Genomic DNA, 23,019 nt, shown 5'->3' on the forward strand with positions numbered 1-23,019 from the left:
TTCTGCATAACTGCAATATGACCTCCCATTTCCTGTCCGTAATACTCTGACCAATAAAGGAAAGCACACGTAACGCTGCCTTCACTATCCTATCTACCTGCGACTCCACTTTCAAGGAGCTATGAACCTGCACTCCAAGGTCTCTTTGTTCAGCAACACTCCCTAGGACCTTGCCACTAAATGTATAAGTCCTGCTAAGATTTGCTTTTCCAAAATACAGCACCTCTTACACAAATTAAACTCCATCATTCAACCCTACATTCTATATCTTCCATGACTTTTCCACAGTAAATCCCATGCAAGGACTGCACAAAACACTACATAGGACAAACAGGAAGACAGCTAACGATCCGTATCCATGAACGCCAACTAGTCACGAAATGACACGACCAGCTATCCTTAGCAGCCACACACACAGATGACAAGCAACATGAGTTCGACTGGGACAACAATACTATTATAGGACAAGCCAAACAGAACAGCCAGGGATTTCCTAGAGGCATGGCACTCATCCACAGATGATATCAACAAACACAAACACATCGACCTGGACCCAATATACCGGCCACTGCAGCGGACAGCTGGAACTGACAACCAGAAGCGGCAGAGATAAACGACTATAAATGCCAGAGGAAACAACACAAAAGCACTTCACAGGAGGCTCCCAAGCACTGAGGATGTCACCTAGACAGGGGAGGAAACGTCTGCAACACAAATTCCCAGCTTGGCGAACAGAACCACAACAAGAAACTCCATCTGCCACATCTCAGCCCATCTGATCAAGATCCTGTTGTAATCGGAGGTAACCTTCTTTGCTGTCCACTACACCTCCAATTTTGGTGTCATCTGCAAACTTACTAACTGTACCTCTTTTATGCTCACATCCAAATCATTTATGTAAATGACAAAAAGTAGAGGACCCAGCAGCAATCCTTGTGGCACTCCACTGGTCACAGGCCTCCAGTCTGAAAAACAACCCTCCACCACCACCGCCGTCTGTCTTCTACCTTTGAGCCAGTTCTGTATCAACATGGCTAGTTCTCCCTATATTCCATGAGATCTAACCTTGCTAACCAGTCTCCCATGGGGAACCTTGTCAATTACTTTACTGAAGTCCATATAGATCACATCAACCACTCTGCCCTCAATCCTCTTTGTTAGTTCTTCAAAAAACTCAATCAAGTTTGTCAGACATGATTTCCCACGCACAAAGCCATGTTGACTGTCCTGAATCAGTCCTTGCCTTTCCAAATTCATGTACATCCTGTCCCTCAGGATTCCCTCCAATATCTTGTCCACCACCGTCAGGCTCACTGAGCTATAGTTCCCTGGCTTGACTTACTAGCTTTCTTAAACAGTGGCACGTTAGCCAACCTCCAGTCTTCTGGTCCCTCACCTTTGACTATCGATGATGCAAATATATCAGTAAGAGGCCCAGCAATCACTTCCCTAGCTTCCTAAAGAGATGTAGGACACACCTGATCAGGTGCTGGGGATTTATCGATCTTTATGCGTTTCAAGACATCCAGCACTTCCTCCTCTGTAATATGGCCATTTTTCAAGATGTCACCATTTATTTCCCTACATTCTATGTCTTCCATGACTTTTCCACAGTAAATACTGATGCAAAATGCTTGTTTAATATCTCTCCCATCTCTTGCAGCTCCACACAAAGGCCACCTTGCTGATCTTTGAGGTGCCCTAATCACTCCCTAGTTAGTTTTGTCTCCTTAGTGTATTTGTAAATACCCTTTGGATTCTCTAATTCTATTTGCCAAAGCTATGTCCCCTTTTTGCCCTCCTGATTTCCTTAAGTATACTCTTACTGCCTTTATACTCTAAGGATTCACTCAATCTATCCTGTCTGTACTTGACATATGCTTCCTTCTTTTTCTTAACCAAACCCTCAATTTCTTTAGTCATCCAGCATTCCTTATACCTACCCACCATTCCTTTCACCTTAACAGGAATATACTTCCTCTGGAGCCTTGTTAGCTCATTTCTGAAAGCTTCCCATTTTCCAGCCGTCCCTTTACCTGCAAAATCAAAATTGGCCTTTCTCCAATTTAGAACTTCAACTTTTAGATCTGGTCTATCCTTTTCTATCACTATTTTAAAACGAATAGAATTATGGTCACTGGCCCCAAAGTGCTCCCCCACTGATACCTCAGTCACCTGCCCTGCCTTATTTCCCAAGAACAGGTCAAGCTTTGCACCTTCTCTAGTAGGTACATCCACATACTGAATCAGAAAATTGTCTTGTACGCACTTACATTCCTCTCCATCTAAACTCTTAACACTATGGGAATACCAGTCTAATGTTTGGAAAGTTAAAATCCCAAACCATAACCACGCTATTATTCTTACAGATAACTGAGATCTCCTTACAAATTTGTTTCTAAATTTCCCAGTTCGTGCTACATTCCCCTGAGAATCCATCACCCTCTAGATTTTCCAAAACAGCATACTTTTTTGAAATGGGGATAGCCATAGAAGACTCCTGTACGAACTGCTTACCTCTCTTGCCCTTCCTGGAGTTAACCCATCTATGTGACTGTATCTGCAATTTTTTCCCCCTTCCTACAACTGCCATCCATCACATCCCCTTGTTCTTGTAAATTCCTTATTGCCTCTGTCTCTCCAACTGATCCATTCAATCTGACAGGATTCACAACCAACATTTATTGCAGGTATAAACCTCAGTAACCCGTAAACTCTCCCTAAACTCCCACATCCTACAAGAGGAGCATATCAAGCAACTGAAGGCCATTTTTTGCTTCTTTCAATCTACAGACCCAGAAAATAGCACTGTCTTATTCCTCTACAAACACTGCTCCAGGTTAAATCAATAGTTATGGCTTATATTTTTAAGTTTAATAAAGAGACATCTCAATAAAACATTAATCAAGAAAGAACCCTCTCTACTCACTACTGCAGACTTACTGAAAGGCCACACTTAACACAGCTGTTTCTATGTTGTGACCTCTCCCAAACAGGTTCCTCCAAGATTAATTTCACCATTTGTTAATTTTTCCAGATCACTCTGATGTCCAGTGATACACAAACTCAAACAGCAAAGGCAATAACTGCGCAGGTTCACTGCTCTGTTAGTTAACAATGTGGGTTTCTTTCTCTCTCTCCTGCACTGACCTCCTGTGCTTCCTTTGTCTGTTCCCCTCCCTTTTACAAGTGCTGTTGTTTTGATTTTGTTTTTCTCTAAAGTTCCAAAACAATATAAAACAGTAATTGCTGCTCCTGGAATTCAAGGAAATCACCTCCAACACCTAAAATACCTCAAAACAAAAAAAGGAGCAGTGTTACAGCCAGAAATTTTTCCTGTCCTCCACCTTGGATTGCCCAGAATCCTTTAAAACCTTCTGCCTCTACATGATCTATACACCTCTATTCCCTGCATATTCATGGATCTGCTAAGATGCCACTTAAAAGTTGCTATTATATCTGCTTCTACCACCTCCTTGGCTAGTACATTGCAGATACTGACCACCCTGTCAAAAATTTGCCTCCATTTACATCTATGTCCCCCAGTAATTGGATTTTCTACCCTGGGAAAAAGACCAACTATTTTTCTCAATTTTTTAAACTTCTATCATTGACATTCAATTGAAAACAAATCAGGTTTGTCCAATTTTACCTCCTAGTAAATACCCTCCAAACCAGGCATCATCCTAATAAGCCTTTTCTGTACCCTTTCCAAAGTCTCAACATCCTTCGGTTAGTGTAGCAACCAGAATGGCACACAATATTCCCAATGTGGCCTAACTAAAAAGGCCTATACGCTTGCACACAATATTCCCAATGAGACCTGGTAAATTTTTACACTATATACCATATGCCTTCTTAACCAACTTATTCAGTAGTGCTGTCACTTGCAGGAATGGTGGACCTTTATGCTGAATTCCCACTGTATGTTAATACTTCTAAGAGTTTTGCCATTTACTTCATAGTTCTCTCCTATATTTGACATTCTAAAATGCACCACCATGCATTTGTCCAGATTAGATTCCATTTGCCATTCTTTCAGCCCATTTATATCCTGGTACATTCGGTGGCACTCCTAACTATCCACAAGTTCCCCCAATCTGAATTGCCCAGAATTACCAAATCAGACCACCTACATTCTCCCTCAAATCATTCATAAGTATATTACAAACAAGGGTCCCAGCACTGATCCCTGCGGAACACCGCTGGTCACAGACCTCCAGTCAGAAAAACACTCAAGACTACAGTCTTCTATGACCAGGCCAGTTCGATGTCCATCTTATGAGATCACTGCAGGTCCCATTTGACTTCACCTTTATCAGCTTTGCCATGGGGGAGCTTATCAAAGGCCTTGCTAAAATTCATAATGAATTTATTGCCAGATACATCCAGGAAGATACAGTGAAAAGTGTTCCTTCGCCACAATCCAGCATTCTTTTGAGATACAGAAGAATAAAAGAGAAAGTATGAAAAAGAGTTTCTTCATTGGCCAGGGTCCCAAACACTGCTCCACGACTTCTGTTGGGTCCCCACTCTCTACCTACTGCAGCCAGGTGTCCCTGCTCCACCATCGCTGCAGCCATCGCCCAACTGCCATCCCAGAAGTCTCTGTTCTGCCAACTCCTGCCGCCATTCCAGGAATCCATGCATCTACCCTTTGAGCCAGGAGTCACCACGAAAGCTATTCCTGTCTCCCTTGAGAAAAGGAAAGATGAAAAGGACAAATACAAAGAATGCAGCCACCTGGAGTGGATAGGGTCAGCCCGAACACTACCTCGATCCCTGGAATTCTCCCCCTAAATCTCTGCCTTTTAATTCACACTACTCCTTGGCCTTGACCTTCTGGTCCCCTATCCTCTCATCCCCAGACATCATATTTTAAGGACTTCCTTCTGCACATGCCCTGGGACATTTCACTAAGAGGCTATATAAATATGCAAGCTGTTGCAGTTCAGTCATGTCTAGAACTCCTGTTTATTTCCCATTTATATAGTATAAGGAACGATCTCCGCTTCAAAATGACACCTCACTGCCAGCTGTCTCCTCTCTTAGGTGCTGACTCATCCTGCTTCCCATGCTCAAATGTTGACAATTAAACATTGTTCAAAAGACATTTGCATTATGTTCATTTCAGGACAATTCACATCAATACTGGAGGGGAGATTGCTAGTTGAAGGTAAGTCAATGCTGATTGATACAGGCATCCTGGTCGTTACCTAATTAACATATAGCACTGTGTTCTTTGCAGACGAGGAACATGTAGAAGAAAATTAGGACTACTGATGCTGGAGACCACAAAAAGTATGGCTCTAGGAAAGCACAGATCAGGCAGCATCCAAGGAGCTGGAAAGTTGACATTTCAGGCATAAGCCCTTCATCAAGAACATGTGGATCCATTTCAATTCAAATGAGTGACATACAATTCGTAAGATAAATTTTAAACCTGATTAACTTTAACAGCCTGGCAGTTAACTGACTATTAACTGATGTATTCTCCATGGCAACACCTCTCCCAGAATCCAGAAATCAACCAGCCAGCACTTTCCACATGTAGATAAATGCTGGATTTACACAGAATTGGCATTCCTGCCAAATGCCCTCATGAGCACAAGAGGGAAAGTTTTGACCAAGAAAACATTTCTTCGTAATTGTCTTGACTGATATCGTACCACTTTTGGTCAAGTTGCAGTAGTGAAAAGATGCCTCCAAATTCATGGGAAGTAGAAGCATTGAGAAATCAGTATGCTGCTGAGGTATCTGCCTCTTAAGCACCCTAATTTTAATTGCTCCACTAAGCTGTCCCAAAGCGCCTCTGCATCTTTCCTTCTGTAAGGAATCTCTTGATCAATTATTAGGTCACGTCATCTTTTATGTCAGTGTGTGGCTACTTAGCTGGAAAAACATGTTGGGACATTTTATTACATTGAATTAGAAATAAGTAAAAATTGTAATGTCAACCCACTGCCTTCAGGTATTTGTTTTAGTACCTCTTAAAACTGTACCTTCTCATTTATGTCACCCCATGTTCATTGCACCAAAATACATCACCACACTTTTTGGAATTCTCCAACATATTTTATTTGGCCCTTCAAACTTCTTTTGAAGTCCTTATAAAGGACATCAACACTGCTATTTTAATCCAACACTGCAACCAAGTTTATCAAAAATGATTCACCTTTAACGAGTATTACTTTATCAAATACAAATTAATTTTGTGCTGCATTAAGAATTTCTCCATCAATGTTAAGTTAACTGTCATATGTTACAGGGCTCTCTACTACTACCCTTCATATATACAAGAAAAACAATGTTGCATGCATTAAACTCAGAATAAAAGGTAGTCCACACAATCTCCGGGTGCTCCGGTTTCCTCCGACGATCCAAAAATGTGCAGGTTAGGGTGAATTGGCCATGCTAAACTGCCCGTAGAGCAAGGTGAAGGGGTAAATGTAGGGGAATGGGTCTGGGTGGGCTGCGCTTCGGCGGGTCGATGTGGACTCGTTGGACCCAAGGGCCTGTTTCCACACTGGAGGTAATCTAATTACTGCATCTAACAAAAGTCAAAATATATTAACTTGCCATTTTGCTCTCAAATGGAGAAAACTATATCAGTGTGTGGAGACAGACGGAATTAATGCTCAAGTACAAAATGATTCTGGTCTTTCTCAACAGATGCTGCCACAGTAGTTTCTACAGCGTTTTTCACTTTTTTCTCATGTTAAAAGATATCCCATTAAGAACGAATTGTTCTGTCATGTTTGTTTTGAAAGCAAGTGCAAGCTAGGTGGTGAACTGTCTGCTGAGCCAGCATAGTAGCTAGCTTGTTTTTACTTCAAAGAGCAGGCAAAAGCAGCATGAGGAAATAGGGTCAAGCTCTTTCAGAACCAGGATTTTAGTTTAACTTTCTGTAGCTGTTGCAGTTTGAAAGCTGTTTACAAATCTCTCTCAGCTATAGTAGAAAACTTCAGTGTTCTCTCTGAGCTTTCTCAATGTTCTTTCCTCCTGGACTGGAGAAACACTGCACGAGAGACAATATATTTTACTGAAGTTGCCTCTGCCAAGAGTGTATTTATGGAATGTGACAAGGGTCTATTTATGGACTAGCTAATCAGTGGCACTTAATAACTATTAGCTTGCTAATTATTTCATTCATTATAGCTAAGCTTTTTAAAAATTCTCTCTGTACATGTAGCCTTCCATTACACAAAGGTTGCATTTTTGTAGAATGCCCATATTATAGAAAAACCGCACTTGAGAAACAGCACTTAAAGTGTTGCTGATGTAATAGCCTTACAGCCAACACATTTTTAAAAAAAAGTCTGAACTCTAGAAAGTGTCCCCAATTTGTCAATCACAGCAAATTCATGCTAACGAAGACCGCGTTATAGCAGAATGACCGTTATTTTAAAAATAGTGTAAGAATAAAATGTGTTTTGCTTCAAGCCTGGTAGCTTGACCAATTGAATCGCATCCAGAACAAGCCTTACACTTGCCTTTAAGAAAAAGATGGAGTCTAGGCGATCTTTTCCAAATTGAGGGGTTTAGTCTATGCCATAACAGATCTCCAGCACCTGTATTACTTGGTTTTTATATTACTGCATCATATTCACAGAAGAAATATCAATCTTCCAATTTGAAGCTCAATAGATTACAATCTCAGAAGGATTTTGGTGAAAAAAAGAACCTGCAATCCATGCAAAACATGTTGATACTGCCTCATCTAATATTCATCTTGCTAGCAAATTCAATTATTGTCCCTTGTTCAGATGCATGGGAAGCTGAACATAATAGAGCTAAAACAAACAGACCAAAATGGCCTGAGTAGTCTTGAGGAGGAAGCTCCGCAGCTTGTCACCAACTCAACTGAAGCCTCATGATGTACAATGTACCAAAAGAGGGATGCATTACATTTAACTAATTCACTAAATATTTTAATGAAATATTTTGCTGAGCTTTCTCTCAAGATAATGCCACAAAATTTCTTATCACCACCCATTTTTTCACCATTTCTGCATCTGAAGACCAACTCCACTGTCACTCATTTTATTGGCAGATGTGCAAAGATTGAAAGTCTAATTAATGCAAAGGGGAGGACTTAGCTTTTAGTGGGCATAGTGAAACACATTATTTCACTCACTCTGTTTGACAATAGATGCATATGAGGAGGATATGCTTAACAGCAATGCAAGTTGCTGGTCTGGTGAGGGCATCCTATTTTCATTTTATTTATTCTTTACGTTCTCCTCATCCAGAAACAAGTGACAAGCCCCCAAACCCTCCTTGACATTCAGTTGTCATCTCAACTGAAAGATATCGTACAGGGAACAAAACACTAACATTTCAGGAACCCTTGTAGCCTCAAGTGAAGGGGACATCTAGCCTTGTTGCAATATCATCCATACCTTTCTAAGTGATTGTTCAACGTGGTCATGTGGCTCATGTTACAGCCATCATTGACAGAGTTACCAACTGACATCACGAGCCAAGTCTGAAGTGGGAGAACCAGTCCTCAAAATAAGTGCCAGAGATGTTGGAGTACGAAGGAATCAAGACAGCTCACAGTAAATCTGACCTAAGGCTGCAGGCCCCTCTGTTTGGGATTGTCCGTTGCATAGCTGGTACATAAATATTCTTTACAGTTAATAAAATGCCCCATAGCAGTTGTTGGATCAATGGCACACTGCATTTGGGGGTGAATTAAACAAGAGAAGAAACAGAAGTACCTGATCATTCTGACTGTTGTCACTATAAGGGGAGTTTGCCTAATTACAGGTTTTAGCAAAGCCAATGATCTACCTTGCCTATTTATAAATTCTGGACGTGAAGATCCAGAATGCATCACTAGCAGAACTCTAGAAGGATTTGCAGATTAAAAAGCTGAAGCTCACTTCCACAGTTATTGATAGCAGGTTTTTCTGATGAAGTTCTGCAGAAGGTCTGGTCTTCTGAGAGAGAGAAAGATCGAAAAATTCTATGATATGGCTTGCGTCTTCTGAAACCTTGGCGCTTCTCCTGCACAACTGCTGATCCCACCACATCAAGAGATGTTTACCATAGATAGTATATGGAAGGAATACCATCATGATCAAAAACATCCAAACCATCTCCCATTCCAACCAGCTTGTCAAATAATTTAATACAATCAGAATCACTGCAGTGTCGAAGCAGGCCATTCAGCCCTAGTCCACACCAACCCCTTGAAGAAAATCCCACTCTGACCCACCCTTCTGTACTATGCTTCAACCCCTGCATATCCCATGGCTAATCCATCTTGCCTGCACATCCTTGGGACACACCATGGACAATTTAGTATGGCCAAACCACCTAACCTGCACATCTTTGGGCTGTGCTTTAAAAAAAAAAGCACCCAGAGGAAACCCAAGCAGACAGGGAAAATGTGCTAACTCCACACAGTTGCCTCAGGTGTTGAATCAAAGCTGGACCCCTCAAAAGGCTGGAAAAAATGCAGATCCACAAGAATTGACTGCAAAATATGAACCAGACAAAATTCAGACAGTATTGACAGTAATTGCTCTTAAAAAAAGGCAGGTGGGTCAAGGACAAGTTTAAATACATGTGAACTGCAGCTCAAATTCACCTCAGCTTTGAGCCCCAAAAAACCTATGCCAGGCAAGCAAAAAATCAAGGCTAAATTCAGAGTTTGTTAATGTCTTCCAAGAATGTCAATTGTGCAATGTTTTAAAACGGTATTTGAAACATTTCTCCCTGGGTTCAAATCAGTCTGCCATTCACATGGAATAAGTTTCCTAGCAAATTAGACTGTGTAATACGACAATAAAATAAACGACAATTTTACCTTAGACAAATAAGTAGAAGCAAAAATTGTAGGGTTTTTACAAAGGAAATACAAAACGTTCGAGTGCAATTAGAAAGTATCCGGTAATTAGAAGTTTTAGCCAATAAAATTATCGAAGTGGTCTAGAATTTGAACATAAATGCTATGCAGGCTGCTTTCTGAACAGTCATTAAGGATGCCACATGAAGCACTCACACGATGGTGCACTTGACAATAACCAGTGATCTCAGAAAATACAATCCACTGTTGAAGTGATCTCACTTTGTGATAAGTTATAAAACAATCATTTTATGTTCATGTCAAATCTGGTAATGTGATTTGCCAGACAATTTTTAAAAGGCAACTTCCACAAAAGGAATACAAACAAGCACTTCACTCCCCTAAAAACATTCTAAAGATATTCCCTTTGTTTGATACCAAGGAGTCTGGGGTCCTTGAAAATAAACAAACATCTTAAATATATTGAGAATGCCATGCAAAAGTAAAGCAAACTTTCACACAGAAAAGTGAGCAAGACTACCAAGGAGAACACAGGAGGAACAGAAAATGGTTTAAAATGGTTTAAGCAGTAAACAAACTTAAAAATTAACACTGCTGCAAAATTAAACAAGATTAAATAAATACTTATAGCAAAAGAAATTTGAAGAACAACAGATGCTTTACAAGTGCAAATGGGGTTGAAGGTAGAATAATAAAAGGTTTACAACTGAGGTGCTGATTTAAGTAAGCAACTTACAAAAGCATGATGAGGGAGATCTCACATGACTTGAGGAAGTGTTTTGAAGTGGATGTTGAACAGCCCAATTATAGTGTACCAGGACTGCCAGAAAACTCTGGGAGATGAAGGTTTAACTCCATATCCATTAGTCCAAATTAACTATACACTATCTTTCCTTGAGTACAGTCAAGGTACTGTTTCATTTTAAAATTAGTTACTTAATTTGAATTACTGGATAAATTTTCTTGCCATAAAATTAAAGTTACAGTCTCAATGTCTGAAAGGAATACAGTTTCAAAACTAACATGCTGGCATTTCACCAGAGTCAATGACAAGCCCTCATTACTAGTTCCAGTTCACAAACAAACAGTCCACTATCAACTGTCACATCACAATAAATTAGGTGGAGTAACTGAGTCTAACGAAGCACCAAGAAACTACAAAAAGATCTAGGCAAAATTCTTAAGTGAATACAATTCCAACAATTGGAATTCAATACAGATAGATGCAAGGTAATCCATGTGGGAAGAGAAAAACATGGGAAACATTTCTTTTCCTTAAGCAGTTTCATCTAAATCTAAGAAGTGAAAGACATTGAGAGCGATAACCGACTAACATTATCTCCAATGATCGATAACAGTAATAAATCAAGAGTTGAATATAAATTTAAAGGCATCTGTTCAACTTACCCCACACACTTGACTACATAGGCACAGGGAAATATAAACTCAAAATGGTGCACACAAGGACCATGATTTTGGCTCAATGCCAGAGGACTGAATTAGTAGAAAGGGTTTTTTTTATATAAGAGGTAAATGAGGAAGAACCTTGAAATATCACAAAATAAAATTAACAAAGGTTCATTCAAAACAACATATCAAGTTAACTATTGGCACAAATTCAAGTCAAATTTCAGATATTTCCCTATGCATACTCCGATAAATAGAGATGTAGCTTAATATGGACAAAAATTTGGATATTAAACAAATAGCTGAATACCCATCAATAGAACAGGCAAGGGGATTGCAGATTTCAATGAACACATTAACTGTACAGGACATATGGTCATCTGTATTTTTGTTGATTTTATTTTTAAAATTCACTGCTTCAAAAGTCATCAAAACACTAAAACAAGCTGAGCATAGACCTTTATAAATATCAAAGCAGACAACCTCAAATATTTCCTTAGGTTATATTAGATTTGGTATAAATGTAGTGTAATGTGACCAGATTAATGAAGATCTCTGTAAAAGGCAGCCCTTAGCAGGATTCACCTGCTCCTCTGATGCTGTCTAATCTGCTGTGCTTTTCCAGCAACACATTCTCGACTAATCTGCAGTCTTCACTTATCCCCAAGTAGTAGGAACCATGTTAAGATTGAATACATAGCCCCTTAAAAGTCTGCCAGTGAATATTTCAATACTGAGAATAAGTATACTCCTACAATAAAGAAAATTCTAAAAGGGAGGACCCACCATAGAGAGTGTTTAGGGAAAACATCAAGCTTGCGGGAAAGCATATTGCTGCAGAAAAGTGAATGGAAGATCTGACGATTAGTCAGTTTATAGAAGGATGGCAGTGAATGACAAAATTTAAATAAGGAGAAAGAATTAATATCAAAAAAGGTTTCATAAGATTGTCAGGTTCATACATAACCCTAATGTTTGAGCAAGGGAGGGTGGTATAAAAGAAGATACAGGCCAGTTGGATTGACTGTCGTATTATAACGGATCATTACCTTTAGTTTCCCTGTAAGCAGTGTTAAAAAGGTAACCAGGAGTCATCATGGAATGAGAAGGGAAAAATTCATGCTTAACAAGTTAATTTCTTTGAAGGAATAACATGTTGTGATACTATAAACTTCAAAAGTTTAACTCCATGGATTCAAAGGATCAGCAACAAATCTTTCTGGAATAAAATGTTTTGCCAGATGAAGAGGAATAAGGAGAAACAGTTATAAAGGAATTATTAAAGCATGCAAATTAACCATTCACAGGAAGGAGTTTTTGAAACAAAATCTGTTTCCTGGGAGTGAGAAGATAACACTGCTTGATAATCTGCAGCCTCATGACTAATGGGCAAATAAGTCTGCCTGCAGAAGTAAGATCTTGAAATTAAGGGGTAATTGCAGGAAAATCTGTTTGAAACAGACAGCTAACTCCAAATGTAACAAGGAACAGGGGAGTGACTCATAAGGCAGCAAGCTATAGACTGGAGGTCTCCAGAAATGTCATTGGTGGGGACAAATGAATCTATTCAATTGCCAATTATGTCACACCACAAATATGGAAGGGAAAATTGCATAAGAATCCAACATCAGAACAATTCGGTAACAGAACTTCAAAGAACACTGCAAAAGTATGCAGTGTTCCCTGACAATTCCAAAGACAGGCAATTGGAGTTGGAATCCTGGCCAGATTCCACCATTAATCAGGTAACAGCCACATTAAAAATCAGGTTGTGAAGTTTAAACTTATTTACTTGAGGGGTCTTATTATGGTTGCTACATGCAATAAAAGTTTACATCATTCTTTCAGTACTTGAGAGATTTCAGAACAAGTAGCCAAATTAAAGGTAATTTGTGGTGATTTACTCAAAGTACAATGGCTAAAAAGGGAGAAGGGAAATGAGCTGTACTTGTTTTCTACGAAACATTTAAGTGTACCACATCAAACGTTATTGCAGAAATAAAAGCACATTGTGTCATGGGTAATACATGAGCATGGATAGAAAATTGGCTGGTTGGCAGAACACAGTATGCTTAAGTGGCACAGCAGGAGCATGCTCAGCCCACAAACCAGAGATGGATGGACTGAAACCATCCTCTGCCATTCGCTGCATGCCAACTGGAGCAGCACTACTCAGTAATGGTGCTCTGATCTATGCCTTGCCTTAAGGCAGCACAGTGACCCTCTCAATACCAGGGACCAGAGTTCAAAAGGTAAATTATAGATTTGGTGTATCAAGGATAGCCAAGTTATCATTCAAAATAAAATTGATCCTTTAAGTAGAGAAAACACTACTGATTGAAGAATCTTTGCTCATTCACTCGTATGATATCTTATTTGAGAGCTCAAGATCAGAGCTGAATTTGAAGAGGTCCCAAATTATAATTGGCTCTGCCAATCTCCCTTGATTATTAACAGAGATGTGGTGTGTTGGTGATACCACTGGATTACTAATCCAGGGAGGTGCAAACCAACGCTCCAGAACATGAGTTCAAACACTAAATCTACCATCCTTACCAGAGAGTATGGTCCATACGTGAATCCTAACCACAACAATTTGGTTGACTCTAACTACCCTCTGAAATGGGCTACTAAGCCATTCAGTTCAAGGACAATTAGTGATGGACAAATGTTGGCACCCACATCAAGACAAATTTTAGAAACCTTGCCTTCATCCTGGAGCTACAAATCACACCAAGATGTTGGAACCTGAATGAAAACTATCTCGAATTACTTCAACGATTGTTGAAAACAAATCAGAAAATCATTAACGAAAGTATTGGACAAAATAGAACATTGCACAGCAATGTCTGATCTTGGGGTAAGCATCCTCCAAAGCAGCCTTCAAAAGATACACAACAATGCAGAATTGGCTAGCAGAAACTGACTGCCAAAGTTTCATACCCATGACGATGACTTCAACAGTGATCTTGGGTTCATGTCATACTACATGATCCCACCACACTTCTGTAACATCTTCCTTCCTGTTCTGACACCATCACCTCAATAAATTGTTTCACTCTACCTTAATTAGTTTGCACTGTTTTGGATTACTTATTAGTTTGGTTAGACCAGTGACATGCGAATCTAAGACCCAGTCATTTGGAATATCTCCAGCATCACCTTATTTTTATTTTTTGCCAATTATCTCCACCTCATTTAACCAATTTATAGATCATTCCCTTGCTTGTTATTCAGCTGTTGACACTTGACTCACTTTTGATCACTCCACTCAGATCTTTTCATCTTTCTACCTATAAGTTGTGCTTCTCTTTCACTTGACCTGACAAAAGGAGTTATGTTCAAAAGCTTATGATTTCAAATAAACCTGTCAGACTATAACCTGTCGTGAGACTTCTGACTTGGTCAACAAATTCATGGCCAATCTGTAGTTCAGTTGTGTCTGATTATCTTGATTCTGTTTGCATCAATACCCTTGCTAGGAAAAAATACCAATTTCAGTTGCCAAATTTTCAATTGACCTGTCAATAGCATTTTGGGAAAGGGGAGCCAGATTTAACAATTATAATGTCTACAGAAGAACCTCGATTATCCGAATTTCAGATTATCTGAAGATCTCAAGGTCCTGATAGAAAAATTACAAAGAGGTGTTTCCAACACCAATCGCAGCTTTCGTTGACAATGACTAAAAGTAAACTCAGCTTACAGAAATGCTGCCGAGAACAGTAGTGGACATCAATGGGAGCCCAAGCACCATCTCCAAATGACAGACCCCCCCCCCCCCCACCCTACCTCACTCCACAGGGGTATCGTAAATCCCCCTTCCCCTGATAATCTCTCCAACATTGCCCTGTACAGCAAGGCAGTAGCAGTCTTACCATTAGTCTCCAGTCTGACTGCCCCCAGGAGGCGCGGATGGTGCGTGGGAGCAAACAGGGAGGCAGGGGGAGCTTGTGCACGATGTGCTGCTGCCTCATTTCCTGAACAGGGAACGGACATAGCAAGTGTTCATTGTGTCAATCCCATTGAACTGAACGGTGGGGGTGCAGAAGCTTCAGCAACGCTGTCGGTCCTTTACACACAAGTGCATGTCTGCTCAGAAACAAACTCTTGAGACAGAGAGAGAGGGGAGCAAGGCAAGCAGAGTGAGGAAAAAGGAAACTTCAGAAAACTCCAAGCCCCAGAGGAGAGGCATTGATTTGGTAAATTGGTTCAATCAATTATCCAAATGAAATAGTGCCCACCCATTTCATTCAGATAAATCGATGTCAGAATGTCTAACTACAGAGGAACATCTGAAAGCTAACAAACATTAATTCTGTGCACCATGGTCAGAATAAAAAGACCCCTCAATAAATTAACACAAGCAAATTACTTCATTTGTGACAAAGTTACAGAAAATATCTAGCTCAGAAAATATTTTCAATATAAATTGAAAAATAAAATTCAATGCTCAAACAAAATGTTAATCATGGAAACACTATTTCATGATTAGTGAAATTCTAAACAAGTCATTTGAAGATTAAAAAAATTAATATAAAGTCAAGTAAATGCATACCTGTTCCTGCAAGTCATAATCATAACTGTCATGAAGCAGAAGACTGAGGACGTATCGAGTGTAGATCATGGCATCAATCCCACATTTCTCCAATTCTTGTCCGAACCAGGTCTGCACTGGACCCAAAGCTTGAAAGAGAGACATTTCAGGAGCAGATGTGAGGCCTTGACAAGAGCTTGAGGATCCCTCAGATGGTGGGCCTTCCACAACAACTGGACAAGTTGGATGCATGAAGCTAAGTTGTCGGCATTCCTAATTCTTGCAGCATTTTTCTTACTGGTATTGAATAATTATTTGGAGCTGCTCACCCCAGGTGTAACTGAAGACCAACTGCTTGGACTACCATTTATACAGGTTGCAAGTAGTCAATAGATCAAAGTTTCAGTCTACTGGCATGACAGATGGCAAAATTTACTCTCAACTCTCAAAACACGCCTGTGTTTGGAAACTTTCACATGCCTTTCATGATTTTACAATAGGACTACTTGCAGTAGAACCTGAAAAAGAAAAGAGAGGTTGGAAAAGTTACTCTTCAAAATACCGAATTTGGGACTACAAGTAATAGAGAAATACTCTACAGTCAAGCAAAACTCATTTAAATTTTAGCTCAAACAATTCTGAGCCAATAAATCCAAATAAGCATAGACACATCTAGTCAATACTGAGATAGGAATCTTTGTCATGATCTGATCTAATGGTACTACTGAACAAGTCAGGTCCCAGAATGAAATCTCGCCTGATGGGTGGTTCAAAAGATTTGTTTAACATGGTGGTCATTCACATGAGGCTGCAGAGTTTCTTTAACAGAAGTTTATGACACAAAACTAAAACATCGTTACCGACTTATCAAGCAAAACAAAATTTCAACCTATTCCCCAACATCAACCTTTTAGTTATACAAATCCAGAGAAATTAGTCCTCTACATCAAATCTTTTAGTTCAATGAATCCCCCGCTTCTTCAAGGTGAACTGTGAAGTCTTCAGTTGAATACTTCAAAACCAGAGCTTAACAATTTCTCAGCTTTCAATACTTGTAGGGTTTCCACATCAACTACTCCTAGTCGAAAGGTGCACAAACCGAAAGTTTCTCTATTGAAGCAACTGTGCTTTTCTTGAACTGGTTGATATACTGTTTGAGAGAGAAGCTATTTTCTTCTGATCTCTTCTACCGGAATTAAAAGCAAGCTAAATGGCCTTCAACATACACACTATGTCATAAACCATTTCCTCTAAAAATTCAGAAAGTTCCCTGCTCTGACACAGGCTGGATTAGGTCACTATTCTGAAAAGAAAACATCTATGTTCTACTATTCTAAAGTCCAAATGCAAAACCATACACAGCAACCTTTTTATTAAAGTCACCTATGAGACCAGGAGTGTGCTGGTTGATCACAAGGTCCACACAAAAACACAAGTAATAGAAGCATAATGCTAGGGGTATACACATCACTGTCATAACTTGATTTACAGCATAAATGACAAACAAAGATGCAGCTTTGCCTTAAATAAACCTCACCAAAAAGCATTCTCCTCATTCGCACCCTCAACTGACTAAATGGATATTGCGGAGATTGCAATAATAGTGAACGTCTGGTATTTCAGGTACATAATTTTAGCCAGCTTATCCAGAGTGCAGATCAACACAAATATTGCTGTACATACAGACACCACAGCTTACCATAATTCAGTTCTTTAGAAAGGAAAAGATAGATTTTTGCATCGAACTGGCTTAAAAAAATGCCCATCTTGGTTGATTTTCATTTGACACATTTACTACAACATGATTCAAATCTTCATGAACCAACAAGATACTATTTGACTTAAAACATGCTGAAATGTAGCAAGAAAATCTGTTACCATTGAGATGTGAATTCAATTTACTTGACAACAACTCTCCATTGAATACAACTCTACACAAAAATTACCTGGATTCATTCAAGTACCCATTATCATAGAATCTCTACAGCGTGGAAACAGGCCCTTTGGCCCAAACAAGTCCACACCAACCCTCCAAAGAGAAACCCACCCAGACCCATTCCCCGACCCTATTTATCCTATATTTACTCCTGACTAATGCACCTACCTAATAGGCACATCCTTGAACACCACAGGCAATTGAGCTTGGCCAATCCACCTAACCTGCACATTTTTGGATTGTGGGAGGAAATCAGAGGACCTGGAGGAAACCCATGCAGACACGAGAGAACGTGCAAACTTTACACAGTCGCCAGAGGCTGGAATTGAATCCAGGTCCCTCACTGAGACAGCAGTGTTAACCACAGAGGCAACTTTGCTAAATGAACAAAAAATAAATGCCAGTACAGGACAGGAACAGGCCCTTTGGCCAAACCAAGCCTGTGCCGATACACAACTCCTTTCTAAACTAAAAGCCCTTTGCCTCTATCCACACTGTATCCATCAATTCTCTGGTCTTTTCATGTATCTGTCAAAATACTTCAAACATTATTGTATCTGCTTCTGCCACCTCCTTTGGTACTGTAAACTGGACACTTTCTATCTTCTCATCACCTTTCAACATTTTTCCTTTCATCTTTAACCCACATGTTCACTAGTAATGGACAGTCTACCCTAGGAAAAACACTATTATCCATTCTACTGATACCTCACAAAATACAGTAAACTTCTGTTGAAAATGTGTATAGGGTATAAGTAGGAAGGGGAAAAAAAAAAGAGTTAAGATCAGAGTTTTGTGAAACAAGAGGTTCAACTAAGCATGAATCAGATAAGAAATTCTAATTAACAATAGGGTGCTGAGACAAGGGGGATGGGTTAAGGTGAATAAGTAGTCATTATGTAGAGCTATTTAACAATATTGGATTCATTGTGCAAGGTCAGCTAACGAAAGGGGAAGTATCTCTTGTATGAATCCAGTTAACAAGGTTAAAAACATTCCTTCATTGTGTAACACCAGATGGTTTAAATCTTAGCTATTGACACTTACTGATTTAACAGTCACCCAATCGTATGTACGTTGCCATATCTGGATGCTCCTACCTGTAAAATGACTACAAATTAACCGCGATTATCCAAAGTCTATGGGCAGGTAGGTTTTCATTCCGATAATTGATTTGACCTTAAAAGGAAGCTGCACAGTTCATAACCGCATTAAAAAGCATGTTTACAGAGTTTTTATTTCATTCAAATCGCTAAAATTTGTTAAACACTGGATATTGCTTAAAACTTCATGACATTTTACAAATCAGATCACTTTTTCTGTACCTGTTTGGTAAAGAATTCATTGAGGAGGAGGTTAGTTATCATTTCTGAAGAAAATACCCAGCCGCTGTTGCTGGAGGTGCTGCTGTCTTTTCTTTTTTTGCGAACAGTAACATTTGGTGAAGATGCATCAACTTAATCTTGTGCTTTGTAGCACTCCATGAAAAGTTGCAAACTGTTAAATAGCTTCATTAACAGGGACTGGAGGTGGTGTCAGCATCAGATTTTCCTTACTACCAACGCCATCCATATATTCTTGTTGTTCTTCTATCAGTGTCTCTGTTCCAATGTAGTCAATGTCCTTGTCATAGTTCACCCAAACATCAATCTCAGACTCTACAAAGTCTCCTAAACCCAGCTGTCTGCAGTTTTCAGCAATGTCAGTGGTTAGCCTGCGTTCTGGACAGGTGTCCTCTTCACTCGCACGGCTCCGAACACGCAAGCCATCGTACCAACACACTGCGATTGTCAATGGCTTGACGCAGTGCCAAAATTCAGCAATTGTGAACAGAGCATCCTTGACAGTGAATGCCTTCATAATTTCCTGCAGTCTTTTCCCTGCATTGTCTTCACCCAGGATGGCTCGCAACATGTCACAGCAATAATATTTTTCCATAATTGCAATGATTCCCTGATCGAGTGGCTGTAACCTTGAAGTGGTGTTGGGTTGGGGAAAAAAAAACACTTGATAGCTCCGTCTGTTGATTCTAACTGGCTGCCTTTCAGTGTGTGCCCCCTCATTGTCAACAAGCTGAAGGATGGGTTGATCAAGTCCAGCGCTTGCCAAATGTGATAGGACAGGTATAAAATCTTCATGGAACCAGGATGACAAGTGGATATGTCATCCATGCCTTATTTTGAGCTTTGTACTTCACAAGAAACGAGTTCTTGTCTCAGGTTCTTGAAGTAACATGGGTTAGCACATTGCCCAAAGCAGACAAGCAGTAATTTATGAGTGCCGGTGGTGCTGACACAAGGGAAGATTGTGATGCAATCCTTCTGCACTTTATGTCCCAACACTTGCTTTTCCACATTGGACCCAAGTGTTTTATCCAGCAGTGCAAACCAGAACAATCCATTTTCAGCAGCATTGTACAATTACTCATGTTCATTTTCCTTCATGAATGATGGATTGCAGTTTCAATCTGTAGCCTTCCAATGTGCTGTCATCCATGGACTTCTGCTCTCCTGAACACTGAGTTGCCTAAAGTTGCAGCAATGTTTGAAGTGCTGTAACCAGCCCAATGATACGCTGTAATCAGACTTCACTGGTGTGGAGGCGTTCGTAGAAACTGGCAGCTTTTTCTAGTACCATTGGGCCAAATACAGAAATTCCCTTTTCACGCTGATGTGAAAAATCACAAAAATACGGTTTGGTCAAGTTGCTCATCATTTGCTGGCTTCATGTATTTGCTTTTTAGATCATTTACTGTGTCACTTTGGCTGATCAACTTCTCAAATCGCTGGTCTTGCTTTCCTGATGTCAGACGGTGTCACTATCCCAATGTTGTACTCCTGTGCAATCTTCAATGCCTTTCTGCCACATAAGACCATAAGACATAGGAGCAGAAGTAAGGCCATTCGGCCCATCGAGTCCACTCCGCCATTCAATCATGCCTGATGGGCATTTCAACTCCACTTACCCGCATTCTCCCCGTAGCCCTTAATTCCTTGTGACATCAAGATCCAGACGCTGCAAAATCTCACTTTTCTGTTCAACTGTCACTGTGGTCCTCTTTCTCTTCTCAGATGTGCTAAGTATGTGCAACGAACAATCAATTACACCAGATACAAGCTCAAAAAAAGTCAGAGGGAATGAAGACACCACTGATTTTGTCATGCATTTTAAATCCTTCAGCATTTCAGTCATTTTCATGTGTTAAAATTCTTTCAACACTGCGACAATTGAATGACTAAGTCAGTGTCATTAACACTTCATTGCTGCAACGCTTGCACATCATCTTCAGTGCAAGTATCCCCCTGTATTCCAGTTAAAATAAAGAGGCAATCATTGCACTATTGTCGGTTAAAATTATTTTAACACTGCTACAATTGACTGACTGGAGATTGTTGCACCAGTGTAATTAACATCTCTTATGTAAGATTTGCAGATCTTCAGTGCGGGTAACCCTCATTTACCCTGTACTGTTAACAAAAGACGCAATGGTGACACCATTGTCAGTAACACCACTTTGTTATAACTGTTTCACGGACTTTCAGATTCTATTCGGATAATCGATTTTCGGATAATTGAGGTTCCTCTGTAAATAGCTCATTGAGAAACTGTTATTCCAGAGAAGACCGTGAACTCGTGTCCCTGTGCACAAGGGTGATCACTCTTTCTCCTTCCACAGCCCACAATAAAGACGAAGCAGGTAAAACTATACTGCGTCTCTGAGCATTTTGCTTCGACTGGGGAGGAACTGTGTTGCTCCCTTGGCCTCGGACATTCAAATGAAAACTTAAGTTATACAACTTTTGGAATAAATGTTTTCATTTCTGGTTGAACACAAATGAACACATTTATTCCAAAAGTTGTATAACTTAAGTTTTATACAGTTGGAACATGATCTGCCAATGTTCATACTCTCTGCGCATCAACCAGTGAAAGCATACTTCATAGGACTTCTTGACCCCTTTATCCCATGTTACCACCTTCGGGGACCGAAACATCGAAATCAGTCAGCATGTCGATGCTTCTAAGGGTTCTAGCATTTACTGCACATTTTCACTCCTGCATTAAGTATCCCAAAATGCATAAGCTTGCATTTGTCGGAATTCCATATGGCATTTCTCTGTCCAAGTCTCCAGCCTATATCTTTCCATAACTTCTGGCAATCCTTCTCACTATCTACAGCTTCCCCAATCTTGTTGTCCACAAACTCTCAAATCACACAACCTGCAGAATATGCTTCCTCTACTACTATGACCTAGCCAGTTCTATATCCATCTTACCAACTCACCACAGACCTCATTTAACTTCACCTTATGCATTAGCCTAACACGAGGGACCTCAAAGGCCTTGAAGTCCATGTAGACAAATCCACCACTGCCCTCAATTATCTGACATTTCCTTTTGAGGAAACTCAACCAAGTTTTAGAAACGTGACTACCCATCACAAAGACAAAGACATACTGCTTATTGCTAATCAGTCCATATCTATCCAACAAGAGTAAATCCTGTCCTGTAAGAACCTTCTCCAATGATTTCCCTACCACTGACCCAAGGCTCACCAGCCTGTTTATTCAACAAAGGAAGAACATTAGCTTTTCTCTAATCCTCTGGGATTTTCTCCTATGACTAAAAGGATATTACATTTTCATACAAGGCCCCAGCAATTTCCTCCCTCACCATTCTGTGAGCGAATCCACGAGATTGTACAACTTTTCAAGATACTCAGCACCACATTTTAAAAAAAAATCAACATGCCCTAAAACATTCTCAGACCGCCCTCTCAACTCAGTCTACCATGTCCTTCTCCTTTGTGAACAGTGATGCAAGAGTGTTCATTAAGGACCTCACCCACTTTCTTCAGCTCCATGCATAAAATTGTCTCTTTTGTCCCGAGTTGACCTAACCATTCCCCATCTACCCTCTTGCTCCTTAAATATGGTCAACACACCCTGGGATTTTGCTTAATCTGTTTGCCAAGGACATTTTATGGTCCCTTTTAATGCTTCTTGTTTAAGTCCTTTCCTGCTCTATATTCAAAAATGTTGCTTCCCATTTCTTCAACCTCTTTTTCCTTTTCAAAGCTCAATTTCTTGTTATCCAAGGTTCTCAAATCTTGTCACATCCTTCATTTTCACATGAAATGCTGCTCCTGAACTCCTGGACATCAACTGGCCTTAAAGATTTCCATATCACAGATGTGGATTTATCCTCAAACAGCTTCCCTCAGTATACATTCCTAACAAATGCACCTAACAAATTTCACCCCCATCCAAAATCCTGGTATTACGAGTCCCAGGCAATATTGGGGGAAGAATTAACAAATTA

The 23,019-nt window shown here is 39.9% G+C and overlaps 1 protein-coding gene across 3 annotated transcripts in view; it reads right to left on the reverse strand.

Annotated features, from left to right (window-relative positions):
• kiaa0232 (KIAA0232 ortholog) overlaps positions 1 to 23,019 on the reverse strand; it is a 126,707-nt gene that overhangs the window by 74,670 nt on the left and 29,018 nt on the right. For all 3 annotated transcript variants that reach the window (XM_043674210.1, XM_043674209.1, XM_043674211.1), the window contains one exon: positions 15,783 to 16,279. In XM_043674210.1, coding sequence (XP_043530145.1) covers positions 15,783 to 16,013 — 231 coding nt within the window. In that variant the 5' untranslated portion in view covers positions 16,014 to 16,279. The remainder of the gene's footprint in view (positions 1 to 15,782; positions 16,280 to 23,019) is intronic.

This window comes from Chiloscyllium plagiosum, chromosome 32 (genome assembly GCF_004010195.1).
Source record: "Chiloscyllium plagiosum isolate BGI_BamShark_2017 chromosome 32, ASM401019v2, whole genome shotgun sequence".
Taxonomy (NCBI): domain Eukaryota; kingdom Metazoa; phylum Chordata; class Chondrichthyes; order Orectolobiformes; family Hemiscylliidae; genus Chiloscyllium; species Chiloscyllium plagiosum.